This window comes from Bombyx mandarina, chromosome 20 (assembly GCF_030267445.1).
Source record: "Bombyx mandarina strain Sakado chromosome 20, ASM3026744v2".
In the NCBI taxonomy this organism is placed as follows: Eukaryota; Metazoa; Arthropoda; class Insecta; order Lepidoptera; family Bombycidae; genus Bombyx; species Bombyx mandarina.
The window spans coordinates 10,367,691-10,384,268 of NC_143226.1; the positions used below are offsets into that span (position 1 = coordinate 10,367,691).

At 39.4% G+C, this 16,578-nt stretch overlaps 1 protein-coding gene across 1 annotated transcript in view; it reads right to left on the bottom strand.

Moving 5' to 3' along the window:
* Positions 1–10,226: 10,226 nt before the first annotated feature.
* The window catches only part of NGR-A5 (neuropeptide receptor A5), a 108,253-nt gene continuing 101,901 nt past the window's right edge, over positions 10,227–16,578 (bottom strand). The window contains exon 8 of the mRNA XM_028173713.2: positions 10,227–15,324. Coding sequence (XP_028029514.2) covers positions 14,984–15,324 — 341 coding nt within the window. The 3' untranslated portion in view covers positions 10,227–14,983. The remainder of the gene's footprint in view (positions 15,325–16,578) is intronic.

The window sequence follows — 16,578 nt, forward strand, 5'->3', positions numbered from 1 at the left end:
GACGATCGGCTGGTGTCCCGTCAGCGAGATACGGCACACTGACGCCTCGATATGTGAGAGCGAGGGAGTATCGAGAGGGACAACGTGCAGGGCCCGCCTATAGTAAATGGCAGTCCCGCCTTTGGAGGCGGTGAGTCTGTCATTCCTAACCATGACGTAATTCGCGACTTTCGGGTCGCGACGCGAGGGCTTCAGACAGGTTTCCTGCACTAGTAGAATATCTACAAGATTATCGCGGAGGAATTCGAAAATTTGATCGCGTTGCCGCGCGAGTCCGTTAGCATTGTAGAATGCCAACGTAAGGGAATACGGTTTTTCTCTACCTTTTTGCGCCATTGATTACCGGTAAAGATTTTTATAAAGTGCGGGACACGGACTCGTATACGTCCATGTGATCGAACGCGGCCGCGAGTCTCTGTTCGGGGGTTACCGACCTACGTATCGCGTCTGCGAACGATCGCAGACGGTCGAAGTTAACAGCGGTGACGAAGTCGCGCACGAGCGCGAAGTCGTTAACGGCAGAGGGTTGCGGGGGGCGGAACGCGGGCGCGGGGCGAGGTGCGAGCAGGGGCTGGGGCGCGGGGCGTGTCGCGAGCGGGGGCGGGGGTGCGGTTTGCGTTCCCGCCTTCGTATACGGCAGCGGCTTTTTCCACGCTGAGACCGTGGGAACTGCAGCCGGCACGAAGGCAGGTTTCGGCACTGAGGGTGCCGAAGTCTTTGGGCCGACGGTTCGCGGAGCTGGGAGGGTTGAACGCTTGCGCGGAGCCCTAGGACATCCACGGTAGTTCGCGGGGTGCCCTTGCTTAAGGCATAGGACACAACTTGGGGGTTCGGTCGCGGTTTCCCTATCTCTAACGCAATCTAACGTAGCGTGATCGCCGAGGCACTTCACGCAGCGGGGACGCGCGTGGCAATTACGCGCCGAGTGGCCATATAGCTGGCATCTGTAGCACTGCCCGAGAGTGCCACGTTTATGGGGGGCTTCGATGGAGACCCCGGATAAGCCGCAAACTTTCGAGAGGCATGAAATTTTCTTTTTGGCCTCCGGGGTTGGCTCCAACGCGACAAGAATCATATTATAGGGCTGCTTGCCCCGCCCACTGTGCATCCGATGCACACTAACTATAGGGAGTGACTGAGCGATCAGATCCTCCTTAACGTAGTCGATGTCTAACTCCTTGGGGACTCCGCGTATTACTACGCGGAGCTCGCGGTCCTCCTGAAGAGCATAGGTGTGAAAACCTATGTTCTCCTTTCGGAGGTATGAAGAGAGGGCCCTATGGTCGCCCGGCGTTGCGACCTTTATCTGAATCCCATGCGCGACGTTACGCGCATGGGTGTAATTAATTTTGTTTGCCTGAAGGGCCTGGGATACTCGATTCCACGCTGTCTTCTCTTGAAGTATCAGCGGGGGCGGGGCAGCTACTTTAGGAGCGGGCGCGGGCTTGGGACGCGGCGGTGGGGTTACGCGGCGCGCGGAGTCCGACTCCGGTGTAACTACTACCTTCGGTCGAGAGGCGGGCGCGGATTTCGTTTGTTTTGTTGTGGAGCTCCGGGACTCCACGACGCGAGTACGTTTTTTACCGCGGGTAACCGTTTGGAACCCATCCGAGGTTCCGGGCTGAGGGCTGGGCGCGGATTCAAAGTCCATCTCCGATTCGGTATCGGAGCCTGAACTATTAGAGACAGAGCTATTAGAGACGATCGAGGTCGCGACGGACGAAGTCAGTGAGGCTGACGCAATAGACGCGGGCGCGGGGGTGGGGGTAGCGCTAGGCGCTATGTGAGACGCATCGTCGGAACGTGCGCTCGAACTTAACGCGGCGGCGGGGGGCGCGCGGCGTGCCTCCGAGGCACGGTTGAAATACGCGGCGACGGACGCGGGGGGGGAGGGATTGCCACGAGAGGCCCTATAGCTGAGATACTCGGCCCTAATTGACGGGTACCTATCCCGGAGGAACCCGACAATGTCCCTAGCACTATCACTGTCGCACACAAAATCTTCGCTCATCTTCGGTCTTCTTGCCCGGGGGGGGGCGGCCCCGGGACTTTTGTTGAGCTCGCCGAAAGGCGAGGCCCCGGATAGGATTTGTAACCCCCCTGTGCTGCAGGACAGCAAGGAGCAGGGGGGGGGGAATGCCTATGCCGTGAAAACGGCAATCGGCGGGGAAAAGGAAAGGAACCCGCTCGGGCTGTATAGTGCTACAGCAGGCAGAATCGCGAGCGGGGGTCTAGTCTTGAAAAAGACTGTTGTTTTTGGGAAGGGTTAGGAAATCGCTAGCCTGTGAGTGCCACAGGAAGCTGAACGTAGCGATTGGTTTTGCCTTGAAAAAGGCAGTTGGTAAGGGTGGGTTCGCGGTTACAAAACTTTAGCGCACAAAAATGGACCTCCATACGCAGATCGCAAGCGACCAACGGATCGGCACGTCCGCACTACTGAATTGTACGCACGATGTATTCACGGTCACTACACTGTCGAGCACAACTGTGAGTTCAGAGACGCAGCTCGCAAGCGGGCCACGGATCGGAAAGCACGTCCGCGCACGACCGAGTCGTGAGCGAGAATGTTCAACTCGGGAAACTACAAATCATATTTCAAATAGATAAATCAGAGATAATTTTATAATGAAAACTTTTTATACTTCTATATTTCGAGCGCGAATTAGTACTACTGCTTATTTATATTAATTATGTGTTTTACTTTAACGGGCAAGACAACTACTCAACAGAGATTCCAATCCTTTGTCTCGAGATGAATTCCAGTACTTTCTTTGTTACATCCGACTCTCTGGCTCTACTACCAGAGGAACGCTAGCTCGCCTGTTTTTCTATAGAAACTCAAAATGCTATTCTAAATTTATTCTAGTGTCATTCCGCGGCTCATTGTTTCCGAGCTCCAACGAACTAAATGTGTATATGTGGAATGGTATGGCGAAATCCACTGGATACCTACTTAGTTTAACAACAAAATCTTTTATTTTTTCAGGAAAAATATATACTACTATTCGTAACATGTTTATTTATGTTAATTGCTGACTGTCATTTATGTTTTCTTATCTATACATCTATACATATAAATAAAATTGGAGTGTCTGTTTGTAGTATTGAAATAACAGCTTTTTACTATATGCATATGAATATATATACGGCACATACATCAAAATAACATTTTTTAACATTTTTGTCTGTCTGTCTGTCTGTCTGTCTGTCTGTATGCTCCGGCTAATCTCTGGAACGGCTGAACCGATTTTGATGAGACTTTCACTAATAGGTAGCTGATAATATAAGGAGGATAACAAATATAAGGTAACTTAGGCTTCTTTTTTAGACTAGCTTCGCCCCGTGGCGTTACCTGCAGTTATTGTTGTACCGCGCGCAACATGGCGGGCTTCGCCTATCAATACTAAAATGTAATGTTTCCGAAGCGAAGCGAGGGCGGGTCGCTAGTTTTAAAATAAAATTAGTGTGCCAGTGTGAATTGACCAAAAAGTACCGATCTTCCCACTTATATGTATCTATTATGTTATAAAATTGAAACCTATTCAAAGGTCATGAGTGAAATTTTTCAATGCAAAGACAAATTATGTAATCGTATCTAGGCGGGTAGAATGAAATAGTGAATGAAATTGCAAACAGACTATTCTCTGCTCCATTATCGAGTTTGATTGTAGTTAGCCCAGAAACTTTTCTGTGTCTTCATCAATTGTAAAACAATGTAAATAATAAGGACATTCATTCGGCCAAAATCTTCCTTTGAGCTTACAGTGAGTGGCCACGAAAATCTTGTCGTCAGTCAGACACATGCATTTTTTATTAATCTATTGCCAGAGCTTTTATGGCTTTAGGGCGTTATGGAAAAGTTTAGGGGAGACCTATGTCCAGCAGTGGCCGTGTGTGGTCCTAGACTTTACCATCGATTTGAGATGCACCATTGACAAGAATCGACAAGAATTTAAGGGTGGGTTAAAGTTTCCTTAAATATATTTTTGCATCGAAAATATTTTTGCGTCACATCACATCACGCTTCTTCTAACGAGGCTTGTGGAGAGTACTTAACGGTAGGCAGCGGCTTGGCTCTGCCCCTAGCATTGCTGAAGTCCATGGGCGATGGTAACCACTTACCATCAGGTGGGCCATATGCTCGTCTGCCTACACGGGCAATAAAAAAAAAATAAACTGGCAGGATATTTTAAATCAAAAGAAAAAGCCCCGCTCTACCAAGCACTGCCTAGAGTCGAGATTAGTCAGACTGCTGATGCCGTGCTCAACAATTTCAAACCTTTTATTACAGTTAACAGGAAATATTTTACAATGAATAAGTCTGCAATGCAATGCAATTATATCTACGTAGATACCCCACTTATTTTAAAACAATCGTAGCCCTGAAAGAAACTACTGCAACAAACTCAGCAGGCATGTCTTTTTTGAGCTGAGTTAAACTATATCTATACAGAGTTACTCAATGTTGATTACGTAAGTCAAAAAACACAATAACACGAAGATGATGGATATAATTGATAGCTATATCCCAAATACTTTACAAGGTCACTTGGTTGATTTCCGCCATTTCTATGTGGGAAGCGTTAGATGGATTCCATTGGTACAGCTGACAAAGAGTACAAACAAATGATTTACGATATTTTTAAGCATCGGCGTAATTTATGTATATTATAATTTTTGCGCACGGTTTTCTTGTGTCTATGCGGTTATGATTGGTGTTTAAAAGGAGCAACCGTAAATAAATTGGCGTAAATAATTAAAATAAGATTTAGATTTAATTAAATTTATTTTTATTTATTAAGATTTTTGGTTTGAGTTTGTTCTTTTTTTGTTTTGTTTTGTTGTTGTTGTTTGTTATTCTTTTGTCAATGTACCTACCATGCATTATCTCTGCACCACCCTATGGTCGACTGGAAGAGAATGCCCATGGCATTAAGTCCGCCTGTGTACAAGTTTTGTTTTGTGCATAAAGTATAAATAAATAAATAAAAAAAAGCAAAAAAACTTCAGAGGTGTCAAGGGACACCCGGATGGAACGAAGTTCCTTTCGATTAATTAGTGAAGGAATTGTAATTTTTTTTTTAAGATATAATAATAAATTACGGCATTATTAAGAAGAAAAAGACAATACTATGAACTAAATTACTATTGTTGAAACGCTATCTCGAGAAACTGTACTCATTACGCGGACCAATCGGATACGAGCAATGTCACGCGATAAGCGCCTACACGTTGATTGGTCAGAATGACGGATCTAAAAAGTGTCGTGACAACTTTTCGTAAGAATTTTTTCCGTCTAGCCCCCTTTCACAACGCGCGATAAGGAACTTCGTTCCAATAAAATCACGTCCACTGCGTTTCTTGACGGATCTTCTCAGTAGGTCGCAATTCCGATCCGGTAGTAGATTCTGCGAAGCACTGCTCTTGTTAGGGCTGGTGTTAGCAAATTCTCTCTGGTTGAGTCAATGAGGCCACCTACCCGTCCGGGTCTAGTTAGAATAGTTAACTGCTTAGGCTACCAGCGAGGTTAATACAAAAAAAAAGATGTGTGGTGTCGTGGGACACCAGATAGGAACGAAGTTCCTTATTATAAAAATATTAATTTTAAGGTCTATTCGAGGTATAAAGAAAATAAAACTGGAGGTTTCACAACAACCCACGGTCATTCGGTACATAACGTGCGAACTTATTATGGTACACTTCATTCACGGTTGCTTGCATAAGAGTTAGTGTATTGCGCAAACGAACGCTCTGAGATCGTTGTCAATGAATGGTAAAAAATATTTTATTTTTTGTACGTTATTACAAAGTTAAGTCGTACACTATGTGCATTACTAATAAAAATCTTACGTTACGGACTTTTTTTCCGGTTAGGGTACCTCTCGGGCATCGTCCCATAAGGAACTTCGTTCCAATAAAAGAATCTCACATATAACTAAGATGGGCTTAAAAAAAGATGTTGCAGTTGCTAGAGCGAACCGAAATAATGTAGAACTAAGAATCTTTATAAGAAATTGTCTATTCATTAAGTTTTCGCTAAGTTCTATTCGTTTAAATGCGACTTGTAATGAATCTTGCGTCCGCTTACTGACCCTAACTTTGAGTTCAAAATCGCGTGTCATGCTTAATGGCATTAAGAGCATTTGTTTAGTGAAATTGTATCAAAACCATCGCAACAAATTCAGCAGACATGGCTTTTCTGTGCCGAGTTAAACTATATCTATATAGAGTTACTCAATATTGATTACGTAAGTCAAAACACTCACACTAACACGAAGATGATGGCACATCGTCCAGACTATTCGATACAACTTCTATATAACGCTATTAGCTTCTTTCCTTTTTATGAATGACTAGCGACCCGCCCTCGCTTCGCTTCGGAAACATTAAAACACACATGAAACAAAAAAAAAATAAAAAAAAAAAAAAGTAGCCTATGTTCATCAGGGACAATGTCGGCTTCTAATGGAAAAATAATTTTTCAAATCGGTCCAGTAGTTTCGGAGCCTATTCGAAACAAACAAACAAACAAATCTTTCCTCTTTATAATATTAGTATAGATATAGACTAGCGGCCGCTCCGGCTCCGCTCGGGTCTTAAACAAAAAACGTTATTTTATTTTTTTAAGTAAAATAACACTTATTAGTGTCGTAACTATAATAGTCAGACACATGTTGTCGCGACACTTTTTGTAAATAATAATGTGTTCTACAAAGTCGTAGTACATTATTTTATTCTATAATGATTTGAAGTTATAAAAGACTAGCGGCCCGATCTGACTTCGCTCGGGTCTTTAACAAAAATTTCAACGATATTTGAGGTTGTTTTATTTTTTTTAAATAAAAGAACACTTAGGTATGGCGTAATAACTATAATAGTTAGACATATGCTGTCGCGACACTTTTTGTAAATAATAATGTGTTCTACAAAGTCGTAGTACATTATTCTATCATCAATAGTTTTCGCAGGGCACGCGATGTAAAGAATATTTTAGGTTTTTTTGTACACCTTGGTTACATTATTGGAGTTTTAGTAAGGAACCCTAATTTTTTTCCAAAAATATTAAAGCTTATGTCACTCGAGAGTAGTCTAGCTTCCAAACAGTGAAAAAAATTTTTCAAATCGGTTCATTAGTTTTGGAGCCTATTCAAAACAAACAAATCTTTCCTCTTTATAATATTAGTATAGATAGTAGTTACTATACGTAGTTGTATTTTGGGTTGACACACATTTTCTTCCCTGCCTAGTTTAAAACATTATCATATTCCAAAGAAAAATTAAACTTACCTCCATATTTCTACTCTGTATACTACATTCGTAAGTGTATTTGTCAAGACTTGAAGTATGTGTGTTTATGATTTGTGAAGCAATTCGGAGACACGTAATATCACACAGTAAACTGTTTATACGCAGCTACGAACATAAGCAAGTCTTTCGGTTTTTTTTACTGACTTCAAATAAAAGAAAAGCGGGAGGCTCCCAAAGTGTTTCGATCTGTCTTTTTTCGATTTCAAATCTAAAAGGCGGTGGCTCTCAAAATGTTTTTAGGTCTCTATAGTATCTATATCTATACTAATATTATAAAGAGGAAAGATTTGTTTGTTTGTTTGTTTGTTTCGAATAGGCTCCGAAACTACTGGACCGATTTGAAAAATTATTTTTCCATTAGAAGCCGACATTGTCCCTGATGAACATAGGCTACTTTTTAAAAAAAATTTTTTTTTTTTTTTCATGTGTGTTTTAATGTTTCCGAAGCGAAGCGAGGGCGGGTCGCTAGTAATATTATAAAGAGGAAAGATTTGTTGGTTTGTTTGTATTGAATAGGCTCCGAAAGTACTGAACCGATTTGAAAAATTCTTTCACTCTTTGGAAGCTACACTATTCCCGAGTGACATCTTTTTTGTAAAAAATTAGGGATCCTTACTAAAACTCTAATAATGTAACCCTAGGTGTAAAAAAATTACCTAAAATATTCTTTACATCGCGTGCCCTACGAAAACTATTCATGATAGAATAAAATAATGTACTACGTTTTTGTAGAACACATTAATATTTACAAAAAGTGTCGCGACAGCATATGCCTAATTGTTATAGTCATTACGCCATAAGTGTTCTTTTATTTAAAAAAAAAAACCACGTCAAATATCGTTGAAATTTTTGTTAAAGACCCGAGCGGAGCCGGAGCAGGCCGCTAGTCTTTTATAACTTCAAATCAAAATGTAGGACTATTTGCATATTTGAGTTTCCTAAAAAGTAAGCCATCGGTTTTTAACAATAGTACTGTCTGTTATTCGGTAGATACCATTAGGCCTCGGTCAGATCAACTTACCATTGCCGGATTAAGCACTCAAATTGTTACTGTACACTTTTTTAACTATTTTGAAGCACTAATTTGAATATTGCTATTAGGATACCCAACATACAGCCGATCGTAATACTATTGTCTACAATGTAGATCAACTATATATGCCACATCTGTGATAACACCCCCGGTATATTGCAAGAAGCGATGCCACTTTCCCACTAGTGTTTAGAAACGATTTAAATCGTCTAGCACTGTGTTATGTTACACCTACCACACATTAAATGTTCAATTACTACCTGTTCCTAGATTTAAGAAAACTGTCAAGGAACGTTTGTGCAACATGGCATTTTATAAAGTTAAGGATTATTTACTAGATGGCACTACGTGGGAATGAGGCGTTCGCTCCTGGCCTTTTCATTTTTCATTATTATTATTTTATTAATTGTATTTTTTGACTTGTTTTTTCTTTTATTGTAAATATTTTTATTTTATTTAAAAAAAAAAAAAAATTTGAGAAAAAACAAAAAAAAAAGCCCGCTGAGTTTGTTTCGCCGGTTCTTCTCAGGACTGTGGCTTTTTTTGGAACCGGTGGTAGAGTTAACATTGTCTATACTAATATTATAAAGAGGAAAGATTTGTTTGTTTGTTTGTTTCGAATAGGCTCCGAAACTACTGGACCGATTTGAAAAATTCTTTTTCCATTAGAAGCCGACATTGTCCCTGATGAACATAGGCAACTTTTTTTAATTTTTTTTTGGTTTCATGTGTGTTTTAATGTTTCCGAAGCGAAGCGAGGGCGGGTCGCTAGTTATTTATATTTTGACATTCAACAAGTGTGTCATACTGACATCTAAGTTGAAATAAATGATTTTGAATTTGAATTAGATTAAAGAGTGATGGAGACAATCATTGCAAAATACAATGCTCACGTCCCTCAACGTAACCATTTAATGGCTAGCAGCACTGAGGTTAGTGACCCATGTACTTATTTGTAGCCGGTTAAGCTCTGTCGTATATTGATAGATTACCATTAACGGTTTTCTTGCTTGCTGTGGTCAGGCAGAGAGGTGTATGGCCCATCTGTGGTAGGCAGGGGAAGGGGGCCCAAAGATGTGAATGCGATGTTCATTTTAATCAACGAAATGAGATTAAATTCTCATTTTATTTACCTTAATACATAATTGCATTAATTCAATTAGAGGTACTATTATTAGAGGTATTTTATATACCTCTTGGAAGTCCGCACGGGTAGGTACCATCACCCTGCCTATTTCCGCCGTGAAGCAGTAATACGTTTCGGTTTGAAGGGTGGGGCAGCCGTTGTTCTGTTAAAAAAGTGAGACCTTAGAACTTATGTCTCGAGGTGGGTGACGGCAATTACGTTTTAGATGTCTATGGGCTCCGGTAACCACTTAATACCAGGTGTGCGTGTGATGTGAGCTCGTCCATCTAAGCAATAAAAAAATAAACGAATTGAATCTTTTAATCAACTAAAGGCCTGGTATGAATAGCTGATTTTTGAATTAATATATTATGTATGTAATTTTTATTGCTTCAATAAATGATAGTAATGCGCTTCGGTTTGAAGGGTGGGGTAGCCGTTATAACTATACTGAGACCTTAGAACTTATATCTCGAGGTGGGTGGCGCATTTACTCTGTAGATGTCTATGGGTTCCAGTGATCATTTAACACCAGGTGGGCTGTGAGATCGTCCATCTATCTAAGCAATAAAAACAACGGTACACGCACACTCAAAGCACCAACGAAAAGACAAACAAATGTTTACATTGATAGTAGATACTGAAAACTACTGATTGTATAGGAAACTTGATTTAAAAAAATTCTACTATAGCATACGCGAAAATAAAATATGGTCATATAATTAAATAAACATAGAACTATAAATAAAACAATTAAAAGAATACATGACATAAATTTTATTATTTATTTTACACATATAATATATTACACACACATATTTCTTTTTAACTATTTAATATTATAATATAACGTCAAATGATTGAAATTCGAAAAAATCACATTTTCCTTTTTATTATTGCCGGTTTTAAATTAAAACAAACCAACAATTTACATTAATTTTTGTTTTGAAAAAAACTTAAGTTCGTCCCGTCCATAGATTATAAACATTTTAGTTCTGAGTTTATCTTCACATATTTTGCAAAAATTGCTAAAGGATATTTGAAAAAAGTACCACATAATTGCACAGAAACTCAATTATTTTCATCAAAAAGTAAATTAATTTTCGTAATTATTTCTGTTATATGCAAGGGACATATTAAACTAATCAAATAAAATATGTATTTTTTTACAAACTGTATTTATTTAATAAATAAAAAGGCAAACTGCGCAAGAGTCGGTATTACGACGCTCCCCACTTTATACGCACTAATGGAGTCTATATATCGACGGTTCGCGCTCTGAGAGTTAAACCAAGAAAGCCGGCTTCGAAAATGATGGAGAAACTGCACTCAAGTGTTTTGTTGATGCAGGCACGATAGATAGTGTATACATCAGGGGACTGAAGACATCCTACTGTCAAACTATAGGCTATGTGGTACTTTCCATCAATATACAAATATATTTCTCTATCACACTTACAATACCAGTCACAACAAAAATCGATTTCACACGAAATTTTGACTAGTTAGTTCTATTTGTTTAATTTTCAAAAGAACACTATTTCATTTTCAAAATAACTAATAACTCTATCGATTATTTACAGAATACTTATCAAAGTTGAAATCATAGATGCTTAATGTCGAGACATATTATTATCGACTATAAGTTGAGGTTCATAATAAAACAGGGATTTTTTTTATTGCTTAGATGGGTGGACTAGCTCACAGCCGACCTGGTGTTAAGTGGTTACTCAAGCCCATAGGCATCTACAACGTAAATGCGCCACCACCCGCCCATAAGCTCAGATTACGTAAATTGACTGTCTTGGCTTTAGACTCTAGGATAACATTATCAAGCGCTTCAAATAGTAAAACAATATTGTCCTTGCTTTTGGTTCTGGAATGAACACATACTGTATATATATGTATAAGTTATACAGCCTGTTTCTGAGGTCAATGTGAATTCCTTTTTTTTTTTTTATTGCTTATATGAGTGGACGAGCTCACAGCCCACCTGGTGTTAAGTGGTTACTGGAGCCCATAGACATCTACGACGTAAATGCGCCACCCACCTTGAGATATAAGTTCTAAGGGTCTCAGTATAGTTACAACGGCTGCCCCACCCTTCAAACCGAAACGCATTACTGCTTCACGGCAGAAATAGGCAGGGTGGTGGTACCCACCCGCGCGGACTCACAAGAGGTCCTACCACCAGTAAAAATTCTGCAGTAATATCAAATTAAGTTGCATTTTGTGAGGCTTTACAAATCGCGTACTCAAGAACACGAATACACTTTAAATTTTAAAACTTACGTTCACTTAATTCTTATGATTGTTTCGAAAGCTCAATATTTTTTTTTTTTAATGAACTCACTGGAATAGCCGCGAAATTAAAAGAGAACGCTTATTCTGATCACGTCCACAGCTCGTGAGAATTTTCGGGAACATCGAAATATTCTCATTCAAATTAGACTGTTCGTGTTTATATGTCTAGCTTATTATTTAATGACGCTTGCCCCAATTTTCGCAAATTGAAAACACTTATATTATGATCAGCTTACCACATGTTCGCGAATGAACTTTCATGATGATCGTGCAAGAAAAACTCGGTCATCGTTCTCGTCGAACCCGTCGCTTGCAACGAAGGGCTCGACGAGTAAATCAACCCTCAGAAACAGCCCACTGGGTTTCTCGCCGGATCTTCTCAGTGGGTCGCGTTTCCGATCCGGTGGTAGATTCTGCGAAGCATGGCTCTTGCTATGGTTCGTGTTAGCAACGTCGTCAGGTTTGAGCCCCGTGAGCTCACCTACTAGTTAAGATTACGCTGAAATAGCCTCTCAAGGCTAATAAGGAAAGGTAATAAGGAAAGGTAAGGAAAATAAAAAATCAAGCTTGCAAGCATTGTAGTTTGCGTAATTATAGATGGTATGTCGTCTTGTTTTGTCTGCGGTCGGGTAGGTGATGCTGCGTATTTCTACGGTAATTCCTGTTTAAAAACTGAGACAGCTGGTATTCCATTGAGTCTTACGCTTATATCTACTCTTGCCCTGTTGGGTTTCAGAAATCAATTAACATCAGGTGGATCATGATCTCGCTCATGCGTCTCTGAAAAAAAAGAAAGATATTTCCAGCATCATTTGAATCGGCCGTTTCATTAAACTCATGTCATGGCTTAGAGAAACAAAAAACCCAACAAAGTGAATTCATCCCCAAAAGAAAACATTCTGGTCGATTTCTCATGAGGTCAAAGAACTTTACAAATACAATTAACATTGCTTGTAAACATTAGCCTAGTTGTTAATGAAAACGTTTGTTTACGTAACTGGTAGCATTCGTAACGATATTTCTGTGTTAATTTTAGATTTACCAGCGGTTTTATTGTTTGTTTTTGTTAAACAATAAATTGCATTGTCAATATCTGACGCGAAGCAGTCATCTGTGTGCACAGCGTGAGCTTTTAAACGTTCTCGATAGCGTTAAAGTTAACTAATTTTTTTACGAATTTGGAACGTTTGCCTACGTTTGCCGCTAGGGGCGCTATTCCAACTCCATACAAATATGAGTTAACTTTTACGCTGTCGAGAGCGTTAAAAAGCACACTATTTCGACTTGAAGAATGCAGCAATACTACAATACAATTGAGAATTCAATCTCACATTGTGATATACAAAATGTTCGGCGTCATTCATGCTCAATCGTCTAGACCAAAAATGACTAGAGACCTTGAAACAAAAAGTTCGCAACCTATCTATGCTTTTGGATTTTATCGGTTGGCAGCGGCTTGGTTCTGCCTCTGGCATTGTTGGTGTCCATGGGCGACGGTAACCACTCCCCACCAGTTGGGCCACAAGGGTACTAAAAAAGGAAACTGGTCAAATACACAACATAAAAATAATAAAATAAAATACAACCTAATTTACGATTTTCGAATCACGGACGGTAGCTGTCAAAAAGTCGAAATCGAACCGTAACTTTATAAAATATATTTGTGGAAAGATAAATTATTTACAAAGATAAAATAAATATAAAAGATCACAAACAAAACTATCACACGAAGTAAGCTTCTCCTCAAAAGAAAAACATTAGAATTATCTATTAAAGGCGTATTTTAGTCTACGCAGACTTAGCTTGGAATTAACTCATCTTTTCTATAACATTAAACTTACCTAGGAATTCGTCCCTGGTGGTAGAGAAAATTTACTGCCTAAAATTCTTTAAGAATTTTGAAGTCTTCTCCCCCACGAATTATGAACAATTGTTGGAGAATTCTGGGTACTTGTAGTAGCTTCAAGTGTTGAAAGTTTAAAATTGAAACCGACGAAAGTGTCCATAACACCATTGAATAAAAAGATTTCATTGTGAAAGTCATAAAATATAAAATGTCCTTGTATAGCTTTTGAGACTTGCTACGTAAAAAAACGAGATAAGATATTAGTCTGTGATAAATTTTGTAAACATTCAAGGATGTTATAGATTTATATACATCTTAATTAAATATAATGATATTATTATAATATGATGATGAATCTTCGCCATCTAAAATCTATAATAGCCCGTACTGAGCAAAATCGTATTCTACAAATTTTACGCTATCTCATAATATATTTGGGAGAAGAAAACTAAATCTTTGGTAACATATACAACTTCAATTTCGTATACTAAAAATTTTTGAAGTGAAACTTCTTTAGGCGCATGAGGGTAAAATTTTTACAGAACGTCACGCAGGTATGCAACGGAAGTGACATCAAACTACTATTGAAATTAAGTACTTGTCAAATGTCAGTAGTAGTAGTTGTTGTATTTTTCCAACTGGAAAGGCAAATGTATCATACCATACAGCCTAATATTTTATAATTTTTTTTTTGAAAAATGTTAATAGGAATTGAACTGAAATGAAAAGAATTTGGAACATTAATCAAATAGCATGAAATTAAATTAGTCAATTCAATTGGTAAAATATTGGTCATTTACAATTTAGAAATCTAAACATAATGTGACTGTCAACACTGAGGTTTGAGATTGACATTTGACAAACTTTTGGCGGGAACATATCTTCCTTTTTCCCTTCCTCTAAGTCTCGGAAATCTAAAGTTTTAGATTTGTATAAATTTAAGCAAGACTTATAAATTAGTTCGCCAAAAAAGTTTCACTTCTCTTTTGTACTCATGTGTACTTTATACGCACGCACTTTTTTAATTACACTAGCCAGATTTATTTACACAGACATAGATTTCATCTCGAAACTAGAAAACAGAATCGAAAAATCAGAACGCCACATTAAATTTCTTCTTGTTCTTAATTTGACAACTGTTCAAACTGCGATTAAATTTAAATTTCGGATCCTTACAGTCGTCAACCGTAAACAAATCACTATCGGCCGCTCTGTAATCATAGCAATCGCTGTGTCTTTCCTCCGTAGCTTCACCGTGACTCTTAAAGCAATCGTAGTAAGGTTTACAATCGATGCTATTCGTGCTCCTCGCTATATAGTTCTCGACTCCGTTCTTCCTTATGTCGCAGACGAGTATGTCCTTCTGTCAATCTTTACAAGGGATATCGGTGGTCACCGTGAAACGTGTCGCGGTGTCGCTGATCGATTCGTCCCTGATTTTAGACCTGCGATTCCCGTTCATTGGCTCGATAAAAGACGTGTTCGTATTTTGAATGTAGTCCCGGTGAATGTTGTGGTTCGATGGTGACAGATGGGCGAGTCGATAGCTGACGCAGGAGTCGTGCCGTCGGACCGTGGTGCGGATGGTCCTAGCCCTAGAACTGCCGATTGGCTCAAACGAAGCCCCATTCTGTTCTGGCGCCGGCGTGGTGTGACAGCAGCAGAAACATTTGAAGTACGATCTGTGGAATTCGCGACGGAATTTCCCTGGAACAAAGGAGGTTTCGTTGTAAATTAATGCGGATTATGATTTTGGATATTATCCCGATGCTAACAGTGGTGGGGTGCTGGAGTGAGGTGTAATTTTTTGTTTGTTTATATAGGTGAAAGAGAACGGTGGTACAGTGAGAAGTGAATCAAATTGTTGTTAACGACTGTTGTCTGTTGCATGTTTTAAGAGAAAACGCTAATGCTTTTTAGTCTATATAATTTACTTAGTCTGGCCATAAATACTGTTACAATTAAAAATAAACAAAATATTACATTTGAATTTAGAATCTGTCATTTTTATATGATTGCTCATTGAGTTTTCTCATTTTGGCGCCAATACATTGTACAATATTTTGCGATATTAAAATGGAGTGGGGTGATAAAGAGAACCGAATCGCTGTGATTGCATTACACAAAGTAGGTATGGAGTCAAATGCAATTTTTAAAACTCTCCATACGCTTGGTATTAGTAAAATGTTTGTGTACCGGGCTATTAATACGTGCAATGAGACCTCCTCTGTTTGTGACAGAAAAAGGTCTGGCCGTAGTGTTCGTACGAAAAAGGTGGTCAAAGCAGTAAGGGAAAGAATTCGAAGAAATCCTGTCCGAAAGCAAAAGATTTTATCTCGGGAGATGGAGATAGCACCTAGAACCATGTCGCGTATTTTAAAAGATGACTTAGGACTTGCAGCTTGCTTGAGTATTTGCTTATTTTTCGGGTGTTTTTTTTGCATGACAACGTGACTATTACCACCATCCTTGAGATATAAGAAATAAATCTCATTTGCGTTGACAGTACCAGTCTTCAAACCGAAACGTATGGCTGCTTCGCGGTAGAGCAGAATAATGAGACCTTGTTGCGTACGCCAACACCAGTAAATGACCATACGCTGATATATTTCTCACATAATGCTGCTATCGTTTCTCCTCTTAGTTTGTTTTTAGTCTAGTTTAGGTCACGGAAGGAGATTTATGGCGCATTTCTATGTCCCTACGTAGCCACAACATGGTCTAACTAAAATATAGCTCACTAAGCTTCTCGCCAGATCATCTGAGTTGGTCGCGATTCCTATCCGATGGTAGATTCTGCAAAACACTGCTCTTGCTACGGCTAATGCTAGAAAACTCTCTCAGATTGAGCCCGTAAGTTTAGCTACTCGTTCACGCTAGGCTGGAATAGCCCCATAAGCTACAACCGAATAAGTAGGAATAGAAAAAAAAGAACAGTCCGGAGATGAAAAGATCTCAAAA